General features: G+C 40.4%; 1 protein-coding gene across 1 annotated transcript in view; it reads left to right on the forward strand.

Moving 5' to 3' along the window:
• Window positions 1–2,600: 2,600 nt before the first annotated feature.
• ahr2 (aryl hydrocarbon receptor 2) overlaps window positions 2,601–19,236 on the forward strand; it is a 106,474-nt gene continuing 89,838 nt past the window's right edge. Inside the window, exons 1-2 of the mRNA XM_062989299.1 lie at window positions 2,601–2,616; window positions 2,913–2,982. Of these exons, the coding sequence (XP_062845369.1) occupies window positions 2,601–2,616; window positions 2,913–2,982 (86 nt within the window). The remainder of the gene's footprint in view (window positions 2,617–2,912; window positions 2,983–19,236) is intronic.

The following is a 19,236-nucleotide window of genomic DNA, read 5'->3' on the forward strand; positions in this document are numbered from 1 at the left end:
TACCTTAACCATTAGGCTACAGCTGCCTTAAAATAAAAAAAATGCCCTTAAAATAGCCTAAGCCCTGGCGTGGATTGCCACCCAGTCCAGGGTATTCTTGCCTTGCACCCAGTGTTCCCTAATAGAACTGGACCCACTGCAACCAGGATGTGGACTGTCTTTCAGGGGTCAATACAGCAAAACAGTTCTGCTACTCATTAGACTTGTTTAAGGAATTCAAACTGTACACAGAGAATGGTTTTTATTTTTATATAAAAATTTGCAGTGTAATACCACGTCTACTGGCCAAAACTCAGTGAAATAAACATTTGACTCAGTGGTATATTATTTAACACTTTATTTAACCAAAACATCTATCATTACAGTGATTTTCCACAAGCAACTCTTTTTGGTACCACCGTACTGATATGGAACGGTATTTTTACTGGACCATTTTGTACTTTGGCACTTTTCGCTCCTCAGAGTACATGTGATCACTATACAAATATGTGCAGTAACAGTGGTAAATATGCCACTGGTTCAACTTTCTGATCAGCCATAACATTAAAACCACCTTGTTTCTACATTCACTGTCAATTTTATCAGCCACTTTGTAGTTCTACAATTACTGACTGTAGTTCATCTGTTCTTCAATGGTCAGGACCCCCACAGGACCACCACAGAGCAGGTATTATTTGGGTGGTGGATCATTCTCAGCACTGCAGTGACACTGCAGACTCACAGGTCGTATCTAATCCAGGCTGAATGAATAATTATTATTTTGGATTTTGGTGACTGTGTCTGTTATTCAGTAGGAAGATTTTCAAGTTTCTGGTAAATGTCATGTCATGTTTAGGTCACTGGAAAATGTGGGGCAACAATGAAATGCCCAAACAGAATAAACCAGCCGGCCAGCAAAAACTAAGTTTGTGTTTTCTTTATTTGGCAGGATGACTGGAAGAATCAAGAATTGGAACATATAATGACCTGAACAAGGTTGGAAATAAACTTAATACCAAAACGTTACTACACCTTAATACTAATTCTATTATTATTATTATTATTAATTATTATTATTATTATTGTGTTATTATTTTTATTATTATTATTATATTATTATTATTATTATTATTGTATTATTATTATTATTATTGTTATTATTATTGTTGTATTATTATTGTGTTATTATTTTTATTATATTATTATTATTGTTGTATTATTATTATTATTATTATTGTTGCATTATTATTATTATTATTGTTGTTGTATTATTATTATTATTATTATAACATCGACTGCTGTTGTTTTTATTATTATTATTGTATTATTATTATTATTATTGTTGTTGTATTATTATTATTGTTGTATTGTTATTATTATTGTTGTATTATTATTATTATTATTATAACATCGACTGCTGTTGTTTTTATTATTATTATTGTATTATTATTATTATTATTATTGTTGTTGTATTATTATTATTATTATTATAACATCGACTGCTGTTGTTTTTATTATTATTATTGTATTATTATTATTATTGTTGTTGTATTGTTATTATTATTGTTGTATTATTATTATTATTATTATTGCTGCTGTTGTTTTTATTATGTTTTAAATTCATTTCAACATTATAAAAATCATTAAAAAAAATTGTAAAATTAAACTAAAACAGCAATTGCACTAAAATACATATGAAATGCACATTTTTTTAAAACTCAACACTTATTCAGCATTACATTCTTTAATTTAAGACTTTATTTACACACTTTGGAATTATTGTTGTTACATTTACTATTGCTGTTCATTATTATTATTATTATTTCAATTATTTATATATATATTTCATAAAATAATTATTATAATTATCAATATTATTTCTATATTGGTATTTATATTTATACCTTGATTAAAATTGTAAGTTGCTTTTGATTAAGCATCCACAAAATGTGAATTGTATTATTATTATTATTATTATTATTATTATTATTATTATTATTATTATTATAGTTAATAAGGTGTTATTATTATTGCTATAATTATTATTATTAGTAGTGTTAATAGTAGTTAGTGTTATCAGTAGTAAAAGTACAGTTAATAACAGTATTACTATTGTTAATAGTATTATTATTATTATAGTGTAATAAGGTGTTATTATTATTGATATAATTATTATTAGTAGTGTTAGTAGTAGTAGAAGTACAGTTAGTAGCAGAATTACTATTGTTAATAGTATTATTATTATTATAGTGTAATAAGGTGTTATTATTTTTGATATAATAATTATTAGTAATGTTAGTAGTAGTAGTAGTAGTAGTAGAAATACAGTTAGTAGCAGTATTACTATTGTTAATAGTATTATTATTATTACTATTATTATTTATTTATATATTTTGATCAAGGCTACAATAATTCCGTTTTACTTTAAGAGCTTGTGTTACAAAATCTCGTTTAGCCAATCAGATTAAGAGCAGAGTTACCTGCTTCTCTTTTTTTGAGACGGTAAACTCGCTGCTGATTGGTTGAAATGTGGCTCTCTCTCTCAGTATTGTCTCTGATTGGCCGGGGCTGAGTTTGGTAACGGTGCTGATTTGCTGAAATCTGGGGGCGGGGTTTAGAAAATGACAGCTTGCGAAAGTACACGGACAGCGCGAGAGAGAGAGAGAGAGAGAGAGAGGAGGAGAATGAGCTGTAACCACGCCATTGCCCGGACTCGCTGAGGACGGAAAAGTTGGGCTCGAGTTTAGGGTGAAGTGTCGGTTCGGTGTTCGGCTCGGTTGTGGATGTACGGGCGCTCGGACTGGACTAAACTTTGGGTGTGAGCGGAGTTTAAGGCGGAACTTTGATATCTGTGAGGTGTTTTCAGAATAAGTCGCTGTGAGTGAAGATGAACACAAACATATCGAGCGGCGGCGGCGGCGGTGGAGGTGGAGGTGGAGGTGGAGGTGGAGGTGGTGGCGGTACTTACGCCAGCAAGAAACGGAAGAAGCCCGTTCAGAAAATGTGAGTGTGTACTAACTGCACATTTTTATCGGTTATAAACTTATATCGTATCGTTCGTGTTACATTCTGCTCGAGCGTGTATGTGTGCGCGCGCGCGCCTGTGCGTGTGTGTGTGCGCGCTCGCGCTCGCGCACTAAAGTCATAACATGTAACCTTTATAATAGAACCAAATGCATTAAGGGCTGAACGATATGATCATTCAGTACCGTGATTATAATACCACTATGCACTTAGTATATAAGCATTTGTGAATATGTGGTGCGTTCATTAAACACGCAGTATATAACTTTTGCATTAGTAGAGCTATATACGTATAATGGAATGTACTTGAGTGCTGGATGATATGATCTAGTGATATCAGTATCACAATATTTTAATATCTCAATACTGAAATTACTGCCATACCGTGGCAGAACCATAAACATTGTGTAATGTAGCTAATGTTAGGGTTGATTATATGCCTCTTTGATATTGGAATAATAATATCTTAATAAACTGTTATTTCCTATGCAAGTTTGCATTCATTAAAGTCACCATATGTAACTCTATATCAGAGCAGTATGCATTAAATAATGTAAGTGATTAGATCTTAGAATATTCATCTGGTCCTGCCCTAATCAATTAACCCGATTTAGTTTGTTTTCATTAGACTAAACATACCCAGGCTTGGAAACTGCCAATCCTGATTAGCATAAATGTGTTCCGAATAGAATCCAAATAGAAAGGTCGGAACGAGTAGCAGAATGTGCTCGAGTACTACAGTGAACCACAGTAAGAGCCGTTACCTCCAAATGGAGAAAACTTGGAACAATTAGGTATTCTCAACTCAAACTCAAAAGAAGCTTTATTGGCATGACAAAATAGGACATTCGTATTGCCAAAGCTCAGTTACAGAAATAAAAGAATAAAAATAATAACAAAATATTAATATAAACAGTGCAAATAATAACAATTATGATTATAATTCTCCCACTTATGAATTTTTTTTATCCAGGAGGTCACAGAAAAAATCGGTTTACTGGGTTACATGCGGTAAATTAATGGTCTAGTCATTTAATGTCTATGATCATGGGTTCTGCACAGTGGTGCAGCTGGTAACTGGGGTATCACACAGCCCCAGGTCTGATCTTTACTTCAAGTGTTTGGGTTTTCCCTAGGACACTCGTACTGTAATTGCTGAGTGTGTGAGTGTGTATTGATAGACTGGAATTGCATTAAAGGTGTATTCCAGATTAGATTTTTTTTAGATTCACCATATATGAGGGATCAAGTAATTGGTCGTGTCTGAGAGACTGAGAGAGCTTACTGTCCGGATTCAGGACCATCTGATTCCCAGAGTTTTAAACTGCTCAAAGAAGCTTTAAGGGGAGGAATATTTTCATGTGATGATGATGTGAAAGCAGCGCTGCAAAACCAAAAACCTTTATTGCTGATTGCATTAAAGGAAGGTGACTATGTATGTAGAAAAGTGATGTGATTTGTTTTTGACATTCTTACTAAACGGAGCTAAAAAAGTGCGGGAACATTTTGACTTTTTGAAGAACCCTTGTATATATAACTTCTGCTCACTGGATGTTTTTTTTTTAGTTTAGTTTTGTTTTCGCACCACACTGTGTACACTCTATAGTCTGTTATGTGAATATTCCTGAAGATCAGCAATCCATGCTTTGTTTACATTTACTACATTCACTGCTGAGTGTCATTTTACCCTCTCTCACAGGGTAGGTTGGGTTTGTATGTGTTTATGTATGGACCAGTGACATCACTGTGTCTTTTTTATTCACAGGGTGAACTCAGTTCCTAAAATCAGTGCTGTGGCACAAGGTAGGGGAGGTAGTCTGTGGATAATGGTTAAGTCCTTTAACTATGTGATGTTTAAAGAAGTGTGCCTCTCTAACCATCCTCCTCACTTTGTTTTTTGGTACGTCTTACTCCACACACGTCCATTACAGTACAGGTTGATTTATTTATTTGTTTAATTTGTACAGTCGACCCCTGAGTTACGAACGGTTTACCTTACGAACATTTCGGGTTACGAACAATCTTTTTCAACTTAACGTACGAACAAATTTTGGATTACGAACCGAAATTCGCAAAACACGTGACAAGTTGACTCCGAGCATCTCTCTCTCTCTCTCTCTCTATATATATATATATACTGGTGCTGGTCATAAAATTAGAATATCATGAAAAAGTTGATTTATTTCAGTAATTCCATTCAAAAAGTGAAACTTGTATATTATATTCATTCATTACACACAGACTGATATATTTCAAATGTTTATTTCTTTTAATGTTGATGATTATAACTGAGAACTAATGAAAACCCCAAATTCACTATCTCAGAAAATTAGAATATTACTTAAGACTAGGGATGCATCGATACCATTTTTTCCCAACCGAGTACGAGTACAAGTACATGTATTTTTGCACTCGCCGATACTGATACCGATACCTATTTAGAATGATGCAATCTGGATCATTATGGAATAGTGTAGTTTTTAGTGTAAAATAGTGCAGTGGAACAGACATCATTGAGAAAGCTTCTGACAAGCTAACGTTAACGTTCATTAATAAACGCACGTAATTAACGTTGTGCACATCATACATGCGATGCGATTCTGCTGATTGAAATATTTACTTTAAAAGGATAATACAGTCCGATCCCATCTGAGCCGATTCTATCAGCACATACATTCGTGGTTCACCTCGGTAAATCGTAAACGACTCTGAGTCGGCTCCCGCTCTGTGGTAAAAACCAGTATAATTAAGCCTGAGCTTTATAATGTAAGCGAATCACACAAAATGTTCTGTAGTAGTTGGTGTTTATTTACAACCGCATCATTCATCATAACAGTAAACACGGAGAGATGACTGAGAAAAGAAACTTACGCTGTGCTTAAAATGAGTCGACTCCTGAATCACTTGTATCGACACTGTGAACAGAGTATTGAACACAAACACGTCCTATAACAGCGGTCGCTGCTTTTGTAACCGGTCATCTTCGCTGTTAGCTCTATTTTGAAGGGTTTTTTTTGTCAAACGGAACTAAATAACATTAAACGTGCGTGTGAGCGTGGTCAGTGAGAATAATTCAATATGTCTCCCGTGGGTGAAAAATTAATTGCTTTAGTTTTAGAAGTAAAAAAATCTCGTAATGTCACAAGGAATGCGACAGCTGAAACCCATGTCTTGCATACGTCTGTGCGTGGTGGTTCTCGAAGCACTGACTCCAGCTGCAGTCCACTCTTTGTGAATCTCCCCCACATTTTTGAATGGGTTTTGTTTCACAATCCTCTCCAGGGTGCGGTTATCCCTATTGCTTGTACACTTTTTTCTACCACATCTTTTCCTTCCCTTCGCCTCTCTATTAATCTGCTTGGACACAGAGCTCTGTGAACAGCCAGCCTCTTTAGCAATGACCTTTTGTGTCTTGCCCTCCTTGTGCAAGGTGTCAATGGTCGTCTTTTGTACAACTGTCAAGTCAGCAGTCTTCCCCATGATTGTGTAGCCTACAGAACTAGACTGAGAGACCATTTAAAGGCCTTTGCAGGTGTTTTGAGTTAATTAGCTGATTAGAGTGTGGCACCAGGTATCTTCAATATTGTACCTTGTCACAATATTCTAATTTTCTGAGATACTGAATTTGGGGTTTTAATTAGTTCTCAGTTATAATCATCAACATTAAAAGAAATAAACATTTGAAACAATCAGTCTGTGTGTAATGAATGAATATAATAAACAAGTTTCACTTTTTGAATGGAATTACTGAAATAAATCGACTTTTTCATGATATTCTAATTTTATGACCAGCACCAGTATATATACAGTGAGTGAACATTCGGACAGCGGATGGTGTTTTTCCGGTGTTTTCAGTATTAAAATGTCCCCAAATAAGGTGCAGAGGAAGTGCACAGAGCTTTTGTTGTTGTATAATTACTCCTGCCAGTAGGTGTCATGGTGTATCAGATAGCGGGGACAGTGAGTAAGAGAGAAGAAGGAATTCGGCTCAGTAAAGTATTCTTTCTTTCATGCAATTACACCTACAAAATACTACTGAAATAAAGAAGGAAATAATAGAGAAATATGAGAGTTATTGTTGTTTCTGGTAGATACATTTAATAACATTGAATGAAATATATTATGGTGTATGTGATGGTGTATTATGGTGTATGAAATGTGATGTGTGTTTTTTATGTGCAGTACTACTGTGTATTGTTGTTTATTATTGTTTATTACAGTAATGTCTATTCTAAAATGTAAGATTTAAGGGAAAATATACTTGTATTTATAACAAAAAAGAGCATTTAAGACATTAGAAGGGTAAGGGGGGGGTGGTTTGGGAGGTCTGGCACGGATTAATTCTATTTACATTATTTCTTATGGGAAAATAGGTTTAACTAACGAACATTTTGACTTAAGAACAGCGCTTTGGAAGCAATTAAATTCCTAAGTCAGGGGTCGACTGTTTTTATTGATTGATTGATTGATTGATTGATTGATTGAGTACTTTATTTATCCCCGAAGGGAAATTGTGGTGTCGCAGCAGCAATAACAATTATTACAAAAAACATCACACAATGACATTACAATGAGGTAAATGAAAGAATCAATAAATTAAGACAAATGTAAATACAAGTAAGATATAAAATAAAATAAAAAATATATAAATAAAATAAAATATAATAATATAAAAAATAAGAACTAAAAACTAAAAAGGAAGGAGCCTAAAGGTGCAGTTACATTATTATTATTGCCATAATGTGCAGTAGTTTATTTAACGGCAAGGAAATAATGACCAAAATGGTTCAAAACCTAATTGTTCAGGTACTTTCTAATTACCAATTATAATGTAAAAGCAGTTTAGACTCTTCAGTGTAGTCAAACTTGTTCTTTGTTTGCTTATTTTCTTATTTACCAAATATTTTCGTTGTATTTATTTATTTGGTTTGTTTAATAATTCAGTTATTACAAATATTTTGCATTGTAATATAAAACAAGCACCAGTTGTCTTTACTCCCTTGGTCCACCTTAACATCCGGGTTTCTGCGCTGTACTTCAGTCTGTGCTGTACAACAGCGTTGTTGGGTAACACCCAAACCTACTGAGTACTAGCGTACTACTTAGTACGAGAGCGCAGTGCGCTACAGAGTGTTTACACAGTACGTTTGAGCGCACTACTTAGTATGGTAGTATGCATGTGATGTGTGTGTGTGTGTGTGTGTGTGTGGTTCCGAGCGCGCTCTGTGTTAAGAGTCCGACTGCTGAATGCGCCCGGACGAACCTGATGACTCGTACTCGTGTACTCTGTAGGCGGGCTGGTTAGTGCGCTAGTGTACGAGCTGTATTTGGGACGGAGCCGGCGCATTACTCATAATGTGCGCTCTCACGCAATGCTCGCAGGAGGGAGGGGGTGGTCGGGCTCCGAGGATGTTATTGTAATCCGATAGGCTTTTTTTTACACTCCCCCTTATGAGAACACGGCTTTTTTGTCTTTTCCCCTCTTTTCCCCCCTCCTCCTCGAATTAACATATTTTTAAGTCACGCAAGCTTACACAACGTCGGTGGAAACTGGCGAAAAGAGCCGCTTTTTTTTCCTGACTTGTGCGTAACCTGTGTGCACTGTAAAACCCAACGCAACCTACTCCCACTGTGAAAGCGAACGCTGCACACACAGACCATAAAAGTTATAAAAGTTTGATAAAACTGCTTTATATGGTTAATAGTATTAGAACACTTAAAGCTTACTGTTTAAAATAGTGTGTGTGTGTGTAGAATAGAATAGAACACAATAGAGTGCCTTGATTTGTCATATATACATACACTGATCAGCCATAACATTAAAACCACCTCCTTGTTTCTACACTCACTGTCCATTTTATCAGCTCCACTTACCATATAGGAGCACTTTGTAGTTCTACAATTACTGACTGTAGTCCATCTATTTCTCTGCATGCTTTGTTAGCCTCTTTCACGCTGTTCTTCAATGGTCAGGACCCCCACAGGACCACTACAGAGCAGGTATTATTTAGGTGGTGCATTCTCAGCACTGCAGTGACACTGACATGACATGGTGGTGGTGTGTTAGTGTGTTAGAGTTTTTAAATACTACCTAGTCGGTCCACCTTGTAGATGTAAAGTCAGAGACGATCGCTCATCTGTTGCTGCTGTTTGAGTCGGTCGTCTTCTAGACCTCCATCGGTGGTCACAGGACGCTGCCCACGGTGCGCTGTTGGCTGGATATTTTTGGTTGGTGGACTATTCTCAGTCCAGCAGGGACACTGAGTGGTTAATCACTTTAAACACCTGTGATCTGGTGCTCCCGTTTTCTGCTGCAATACTTTAGCAGCAGAAAATCATGCACTTTAGATTCACATAAAGCTTCTGTAGTTCTTGTGCAATACTTGCAAATGTAAATATTTAAAATACTTTGTTAGTTATTTCTTCCAGTCTTAAGTTTTATTTTATACTTAACATAGTTATTGTTATTTATATTTTATTATGTTACACACACCGAGACCTAATTGACTGCATTTCGTTTGAGTCTGAGTCAGGGGGGGTTAAAAACTCCAGCAGCGCTGCTGTGTCTGATCCACTCATACCAGCACAACACACACTAACACACCACCACCATGTCAGTGTCACTGCAGTGCTGAGAATGATCCACCACCCAAATAATACCTGCTCTGTAGTGGTCCTGTGGGGGTCCTGAGCATTGAAGAACAGGGTGAAAGCAGGTGAAAAAGGTATGTAGAGAAACAGATGGACTACAGTCAGTAATTGTAAAATGGACGGTGAGTGTAGAAACAAGGAGGTGGTCATAAGTCATAATGTTATGCCTGATATGATATGACGTTAATATCCTCCTAAATCCTGAGGCTGGCTCTTACTATGACCAAAACACCATTTATAATCTCAAACTGAAAGTAATAGCCAGAAAACTGGAATGGAAAACATGTCACTTATTAAAGCAGGGTTGTCACGATGGGGGGGGGGGGGTGTCAGTATCTGTACGGCGTATGGCTGGTTCCATACTGCTTTTTTTTCTAGCTTTTAAAACACACAGCAGGTAAATTAGTTCGGCTTAATTGCCCCAGGCGTGAGTAAGCAAGTCAGTGGTTTAGTGTTTGCCTGTAATAGATTGGCACCATGTCTTGGATGTACTTCTGTCAGTACACAGTCAGTGTTTTCCGGTGGCACCGGAGCCACCATGACCCTGATCATGATGAGTAATGAATGAGTCGTGCTTACTCGCCTACCTGTCATATATACAGGTACGAAGCTTATGTAGTCATACCAACCCGCGTAGTCTCGGGTAACACTGTACATATATAAACAGCGATGTTACTATAAACAAATCACAGCTAATATACAGGTAATAACAGCCTTATAGACACAACACACAGGTTTGGTGTTTACTTGGTTTAACTTGGTCCCAACTCTGCCATGCAGCCACTGTTGGGCCCTTGAGCAAGACCCTTAACCCTCTCACTGTACATGTACAGTGTATCACAAAAGTGAGTACACCCCTCACATTTCTGCAGATATTTAAGTATATCTTTTCATGGGACAACACTGACAAAATGACACTTTGACACAATGAAAAGTAGTCTGTGTGCAGCTTATATAACAGCATAAATTTATTCTTCCCTCAAAATAGCTCAATATACAGCCATTAATGTCTAAACCACCAGCAACAAAAGTGAGTACACCCCTAAGAGACTACACCCCTAAATGTCCAAATTGAGCACTGCTTGTCATTTTCCCTCCAAAATGTCATGTAATTTGTTAGTGTTACTAGGTCTCAGGTGTGCATAGGGAGCAGGTGTGTTCAATTTAGTAGTACAGCTCTCACACTCTCTCATACTGGTCACTGAAAGTTCCAACATGGCACTTCATGGCAAAGAACTCTCTGAGGATCTTAAAAGACGAATTGTTGCACTACATGAAGATGGCCAAGGCTACAAGAAGATTGCCAACACCCTGAAACTGAGCTGCAGCACAGTGGCCAAGATCATCCAGCGTTTTAAAAGAGCAGTGTCCACTCAGAACAGACCTCGCGTTGGTCGTCCAAAGAAGCTGAGTGCACGTGCTCAGCGTCACATCCAACTGCTGTCTTTGAAAGATAGGCGCAGGAGTGCTGTCAGCTTTGCTGCAGAGATTGAAAAGGTGGGGGGTCAGCCTGTCAGTGCTCAGACCATACGCCGCACACTACATCAAATTGGTCTGCATGGCTGTCACCCCAGAAGGAAGTCTCTTCTGAAGTCTCTACACAAGAAAGCCCGCAAACAGTTTGCTGAAGACATGTCAACAAAGGACATGGATTACTGGAACCATGTCCTATGGTCTGATGAGACCAAGATTAATTTGTTTGGTTCAGATGGTCTCAAGCATGTGTGGCGGCAATCAGGTGAGGAGTACAAAGATAAGTGTGTCATGCCTACAGTCAAGCATGGTGGTGGGAATGCCATGGTCTAGGGCTGCATGAGTGCAGCAGGTGTTGGGGAGTTACATTTCATTGAGGGACACATGAACTCCAATATGTACTGTGAAATACTGAAGCAGAGCATGATCCCCTCCCTCCGGAAACTGGGTCGCAGGGCAGTGTTCCAGCATGATAATGACCCCAAACACACCTCTAAGACGACCACTGCTTTATTGAAGAGGCTGAGGGTAAAGGTGATGGACTGGCCAAGCATGTCTCCAGACCTAAACCCAATAGAACATCTTTGGGGCATCCTCAAGCGGAAGGTGGAGGAGCGCAAAGTCTCGAATATCCGCCAGCTCCGTGATGTCGTCATGGAGGAGTGGAAAAGCATTCCAGTGGCAACCTGTGAAGCTCTGGTAAACTCCATGCCCAGGAGAGTTAAGGCAGTTCTGGGAAATAATGGTGGCCACACAAAATATTGACACTTCAGGAACTTTCACTAAGGGGTGTACTCACTTTTGTTGCTGGTGGTTTAGACATTAATGGCTGTATATTGAGTTATTTTGAGGGAAGAATAAATTTACACTGTTATATAAGCTGCACACAGACTTCTTTTCATTGTGTCAAAGTGTCATTTTGTCAGTGTTGTCCCATGAAAAGATATACTTAAATATCTGCAGAAATGTGAGGGGTGTACTCACTTTTGTGATACACTGTATATACACCGACCAGGCATAACATGGTCTGCAACAATGCTTAGGTAGGTGGGACGTGTCAAAGTAACGTCCACATGGACGGCAGGACCCGAGGTTTCCCAGCAGAACGTTGCCCAGAGCATCACACTGCCTCCGCCGGCTTGCCTTCTTCCCATAGTGCATCCTGGTGCCATGTGTTCCCCGGGTCATCCACATGATGTCAAAGTAAACGTGATTCATCAGACCAGGCCACCTCCTTCCAGTGCTCCGTGGTCCAGTTCCGATGCTCACGTGCCCATTGTTGGCGCTTTCGGCGGTGGACAGGGGTCAGCATGGGCACCCTGACTGGTTTTGGCCATGCAGCCCCATACGCAACAAACCTTTCCATCAGAACCAGCATTAACTTCTTCAGCAATTTGACCACACGGGCCAGCCTTCACTCCCCATGTGCATCAATGAGCCTTGGCCGTCCATGACCCTGTCGCCGGTTTACCACTGTCCCTTCCTTGGACCACTTTTGATAGATACTGACCACTGCAGACCGGGAACACCCCACAAGAGCTGCAGTTTTGGAGATGCTCCGACCCAGTCGTCTAGCCATCACAATTTGGCCCTAGATATTTCCTGCTTCTAACACATCAACTTTTTTTAATTTTTTTTTTTACCATACATATATATACAGTATATATATATATATATATATATATTTTTTTTTTTTCCCTTTTTCTCCCCCTTTAGCGCATCCAATTGTTCAATTTGCATCGTGCTTCCTCTCTGTCTATGCCAAACTTCGCCCTGACCGAGGAGATCGAAGCTAACCCACATCCCCTCCGAAACATGGGCAGCAGCCGGATGCATTTTTTGCCATTGATGAGTGTTGCGCCACCTAGCGTTGCACGCGGAGACACACACCCTAAGGGCACTCTTCCTCATCTCTTTGCAGATGCCTCTAATCAGCCGGCAGATGTCGTAATCGCATTCTGACAGAGAGAGACCCACCCTCTTTGTCCCGCCCCCCAACTGAGCAACCGGCCAATCGTTGCTCATACAGCCACTCAGCCTCGAACCGGTGAGGCAGAGCTGGATTCGATACGACGTACTTCGATACGACATGTCTTTTTACCGCTGCGCCACCTGAGCGGCCTAACACATCAACTTTGAGGATAAAATGTTTACTTGCTGCCCGATATATCCCACCTACTAACAGGTACTGTGATGAAGAGATGATCAGTGTTATTCACTTCACTTGTCAGTGGTCATAATGTTATGCCTGCTCTAAGCAGACCTGCATTATATACGTTAAACTTGATCAAGCTGAAACCGAAACCCTACCGGGAAAAAATGAATTAGGTTTGTACTTTCAGGACGTTCTTGAGTAGCGATATCTCATTTACATCTCGCCCGTAGAGTCCACCCAGCGCGCGGTGTCTGCTTGTTACCACGGTTACGGGCCTTCCCTCTGAGTAGAAGCATGACTTTTCACACACTTTCACTGAAACTATTTAAGGTGGAAAGGAGTGTCATGAGTCAGAACCGACTTTCACTGTGTCAGTCTTGTATTAACGTTCGCTCTGTTTGAGGGATTGTTTACATTACCATGGGTGCCCGGCCACCACGGCACCTAGTAAAATTGTTTTGGCTGTAACTTCCTGTATAAAGTGCACCACACAGGGTACTGTGAGCTGCAGACACTACGTATGAGCGATGCTTCATTCTCAGAGTGGCCATTGTCGTATTGAAAGATCCCACCCACTTAGTCCGGCCATCCCGCCCTAGCAGAATCGTGCCTGCTGCGGCACTGCCGATTACGCCAGCTAGATTGTGCCCAGCCGCCTGGTGGCAACACCGACTTTCGAACTGAGGAGTTCAGAACCTCGGCGTTGGTGTGCTAGTGAAATGTCCCGCTTTTTTTTTTTTTTTTAATTTTTACCCCTTTTTCTCCCCTTTTAGCGCATCCAATTGTTCAATTAGCATCGTGCTTCCTCTCTGTCTATGCCGAACCCTGCCCTGACGGAGGTGATTGAAGCTAACCCGTATCCCCTCCGAAACACGAGCAGTAGCCAGATGCATCTTTGCCACCCACACATTGACGAGTTCGGCGCCACCTAGCGTTGCATGCGGAGAGACACACCCTAAGGGCACCCCCTCCCATCTCTGTGCAAGCGCCTCCAATCAGCCGGCAGAGAACTCAATCGCATTCTGACAGAGAGAGACCCACATCCGGTTCTTTGTCCCACCCCTCACATGAGCAACCGGCCAATCGTTGCTCATATAGCCACTCAGCTTCGAACCGGTAAAGCAAGGCTGGATTCGATACGACGCTTCTCAGAATCCAGCCCTGGTTGCAGCACGTTTCTTTTTACCGCTGCGCCACCTGAGCGGCTCCTCTTTTTTAAATAACATTTCTCAATTTCTCAACATCACGATGCCCCAGTAATGTAACCCGGAGACTGTTTTGGTTTTAGTTTAGCGCAGAATGAAATATTTACATGTAACAGCTACAGGAAGAGCAGAGGAAGCAGCACTGAAACACAATAGCTGGATTAAGTGCTAGCGCACAGGAATGCTACACTCACTGATCACAAAGCAAGCAGTCGAGCTACAAATGATAGTCACCGATGGCTAATAATTCACACTTAGAACAATAATAACAAGGTATGAGTCACCGCCAGGTACATAAACCAACAGCGTAAAATGAGCAAGAGGAGAAACACACACACACACACACACACACACACACACACACTCACAGTGGGATTTCACATTTATAGCATTCACGCTTGTATCCGAAAACGACTTACAATTGTGAGTCTATACAGTCCAAGCAATTAGGGGTTAAGGGCCAAACGGTGCATTAAGGCTGGGTGATATGACTAAAAAACTCATATCTCGATATGCTTTTGAGAAGTGTACGATATGATGTAAACTTAAAGTACAATGGCAGGCCAATAAATGAGCATCAAAAAAATCCCGACAGCATCAACCACACAGCAGCATAAAATCATAACCGCTGCTTACCTGAGCTTCTCTTCTTCAAATTGAGACCAAATCTATATTCATGTGTTGTTCCATTAGGGATAAAATCCACTTTTTTTTTTTTTGTAAATGTTTTCCTTTATGATTCCAGAATATATGAATGCATATCCAACGTAGGATTTAATCTCTCGGCTTTTGCGTTTAAAAGCTGAAACTGGTAATTCGTTAATAAAGGGAGAGTTTTTCATTGCCAGCTCACCCGAATGACACATTAGAGAAATGCACTTCCGAAGCTCTGATTGGTTTATACAGCTGTTTATCAAGGCCTGAACCATGACTGAAACACTTGTGCACTGATCCATGGAGTCGTTTACACAGACCCCGTAGTGAAATAGAGTTAACTGATTCCCTCCCTGGTTCGATTCCATTGAATAATTCGTTTGAAAAGAGTCGTTTCCCAGCCGTACGTTGCATCATAGGATTCATCTATTCCTTTTAAATAGTCTCATACTTGTTGGCATACACCGATCAGCCATAACATTAAAACCACCTCCTTGTTTCTACACACACTGTCCATTTCATCAGCTCCACTTACCATATAGACGCACTTTGTAGTTCTACAATTACTGACTGTAGTCCATCTGTTTCTCTGCATACTTTGTTAGCCTCCTTTCACGCTGTTCTTCAATGGTCAGGACTCTCCCAGGACCACTACAGAGCAGGTATTATTTAGGTGGTGGGTCATTCTCAGCACTGCAGTGACACTGACATGGTGGTGGTGTGTTAGTGTGTGTTGTGCTGGTATGAGTGACCTCACTGTCACTGCTGGACTGAGAATAGTCCACCAACCAAAAATATATCCAGCCAACAGCGCCCTGTGGGCAGCGTTCTGTGACGACTGATGAAGGTCTAGATTAGAAGATGACCACCTCAAACAGCAGCAATAGATGAGCGATCGTGTCTGACTTTACATCTACAAGGTGGACCAACTAGGTCGGAGTGTCTAATAGAGTGGACACGAGTGGACACGGCTGTGTCTGATCCACTCATACCAGCACAACACACATTAACACACCACCACCATGTCAGTGTGACTGCAGTGCTGAGAATGATCCACCACCTAAATAATACCTGCTCTGTAGTGGTCCCGTGGGGTCCTGCAGAGAAACAGATGGACTACAGTCAGTAATTGTAGAACTACAAATTGCTTCTATATGGTAAGTGTATACTTATTAGACTGTGTTACTTGTTTCCTTTGCTCAGGAGTCCAATTTTCTGTGTCCTACACCGGGTTCTGCTACTTGTTGCACATTGTAGTTTATATAAAAGGCTTTTTCAGTTCCCTGCACTGAAGTCAAGTTTTGATTGGAGCTCACATATAGAGGGAGTGATTTCATCCTGTGGTTATTTTCGTACCAGTGATAGTTAAGGGGTACTTGGTAGCAGCTCTGTATTGTGGTGTCTTATCGCACTAAGCATGCTTCCTCTCACAGCCTTTGTTCCTGTTTGACAGGCAGTCATGAATCACGAGACCATTTTCTTTGAATCAGAAGTGACACGTGCACCTGCAAACCAAGACCTTTGCTCTACCAACTCACATTTTACATCTGTAGTGGTGGAGTCCAATACGCATCCTAATACGCTTCTTAATACGAGTCTTAGGTTTGAGTCTCGGTGCTGCCACTGACCTGACCCGGCAACCAACAGCCACAATCGGTTATGCACGAGGGAGGAAAGGCTGCCTGGGTTATCGCTTCCTTGTTGCTCAACATTGACTTCTAACGCTTGGTGGGTAGCACTGTCATCTCACAGCAAGAAGGTCCTGGGTTCGATTCCCAGATGGAGCGGTCTTGGTTCTTTCTGTGTGGAGTTTGCATGTCCTCCCCGTGTCTGTGTGGGTTTCCTCTGGACTGGTTTCCTCCCACAGTCCAAAGACGTGCAAGTGAGGTGAATTGGAGACAAAATTGTAACCAGTAACTACCTGTCCTGTCATGAATGTAACCAAAGTGTGTAAAATATGACGGTAAAATCCCAATAAATACATAAATACATATATTTAAATTAGGAGCAATTTGGGGGAAATCTATTTAATACACTCTGTAAGATAATACAACCCCAAATCAGAAAAAGTTGGGACAGAATGGAAAATGCAAATAAAATAAAAATGCAGTGTTCCTTACATTTACTTTGACTTAATTCATTGCAGACAGGATGAACCTGAGAAATTTCATGTTTTGTCTGGTCAACTTTATTTCATTTATTAATAAACATCCATTCCTGCATTTCAGACCTGCAACACATTCCAACAAAAGTGGGGACACTAATGCATTTACCAATTTGTAATGCACATGTTGCTCTAAGATCTCAATGCACTTTTCTGCATTAATGCTGCATCACAGAAGTGTAAATGACCTTTCCCAAGGGCACTGACATACCCCCATACCATGACAGACCCTGGCTTTTGGACTTGTTCCTGATAACAGACAGTCTGGATGGTCCATCCTAGATGCCTCCGAGCCCAGAGAAGTCGACGCCGCTTCTTGACATGGTTAACATAAGGCTTCTTTTTTGCATTTGTGCATGTAACTCTGTATTGTAGTGCTTGACAAAGGTTTGCCAAAGTAATCCCTCGCCCATGTGGTCATATCAGCTAGTGTTGAGTGGCGGTTCTTGATGCAGCGCCGTCTGACGGATGGAAGATCACGGTGTTCAGGTTAAGCTTGCGCTCCTGGTCTTTACGCACTAAAATTCCTCCAGATACCTCGAATTGTTTAATGATATTATGCACTGTAGAGGGAGACATATGAAAATCCCTTCCGATCTCTCTTTGAGGTACATGTTCTCACGCATTTGTTGACAAACTGGAGATCCTCTGATCATCTTTGCTCATCAAGGACTCATTGATGAGACCATGATTACAATCACCTGTTTGGAATCACATCATTATTTAGTTTTTTCACCTCATTACTAGCCCTTAATTCCCCCCGTCACAACTTTGTTTGGATTATCTTGAAATATCTCAGGTTCATCCTGTCTGCAATGAAATAAAAGTCAAAGTAAATATAAGGAACACTGCCTTTTTATATGATTTGCATTTTCCATACTGTCCCAACTTTTCCTTATTTGGGGTTGTTTGTAGGTGGATAATGGGTAATGTAGAACCAGTACAAGAGTACACACACCACTATAGAGCACTACTGGATCCCATAGGGTCAGGAGGTTTAAAGTCGGTGCTGCTGGCTTTTATCAGACGAGGCGAGGTACTGTGAGGACTGCACCATGGGGGTGTGTTATCACGAGTTTAGACACTTCAACACGCCGCGTAGAACGCCGAGTTCTCCAAACCTTACACAAAGAGACTATTCAACCGGTGTAACTGGACTCCATCCTTACACCCACACACACACACACACACACACCCACACACACACCCACCCACACATGAGTTCCAGACAGCTGCCTAACTAGTCATGTCCTTTGAAGGGAGCTGCATTTGAAGGTATCGACAAGGTATCTGATCCGGCTAAAATCATTACACATGGTTAAACATTCAGATTTATTTATATTAAGCAGACGCTTTTATCCATTATGACTGAACATGATTTGAGCAGTTGCTCAGGAGCCCAACAGTGGAAACTTGGCGGAAATGGGGCTTGAACCTGCAACTCTCTGATTGCTAAACCTTAGTACCTTAACCACTGAGCTTCCACTGCCGTGAACAAAAACTTAATACATCAAATTCTTTTTCAGTCGTAGCCTAGTGGTTAAGGTACTGGACTAGTAATCAAAAGGTTGCTGGTTCAAGCCCTACCACTGCCCACCAGGTTGCTGCTGTTGGACCCTTGAGCAAGACCCTTAACCCTCAATCGCTCAAACTGTATACTGTCACAGTACTGTAAGTCGCTTTGGATAAGGCGTCTGATAAATACTCACTCACTCACTCACTTTCTTACCCGCTTATCCAATTAGGTCGCAGGGGGTGGGTGGTGCTTTTCAATGGGCGCAAGGCACACAGTAACACCCTGGACGGGGCGCCAGTCCATTGCAAGGCAGACACACATACACACACACACACACACACACATTCACCTATAGGCCAATTAATTCAGTGTCTCCAGTTAACCTGACCGGGAGGAAACTCCACACAGAAAGCAC

This window comes from Trichomycterus rosablanca, chromosome 27, assembly GCF_030014385.1.
Source record: "Trichomycterus rosablanca isolate fTriRos1 chromosome 27, fTriRos1.hap1, whole genome shotgun sequence".
Taxonomy (NCBI): Eukaryota; Metazoa; Chordata; class Actinopteri; order Siluriformes; family Trichomycteridae; genus Trichomycterus; species Trichomycterus rosablanca.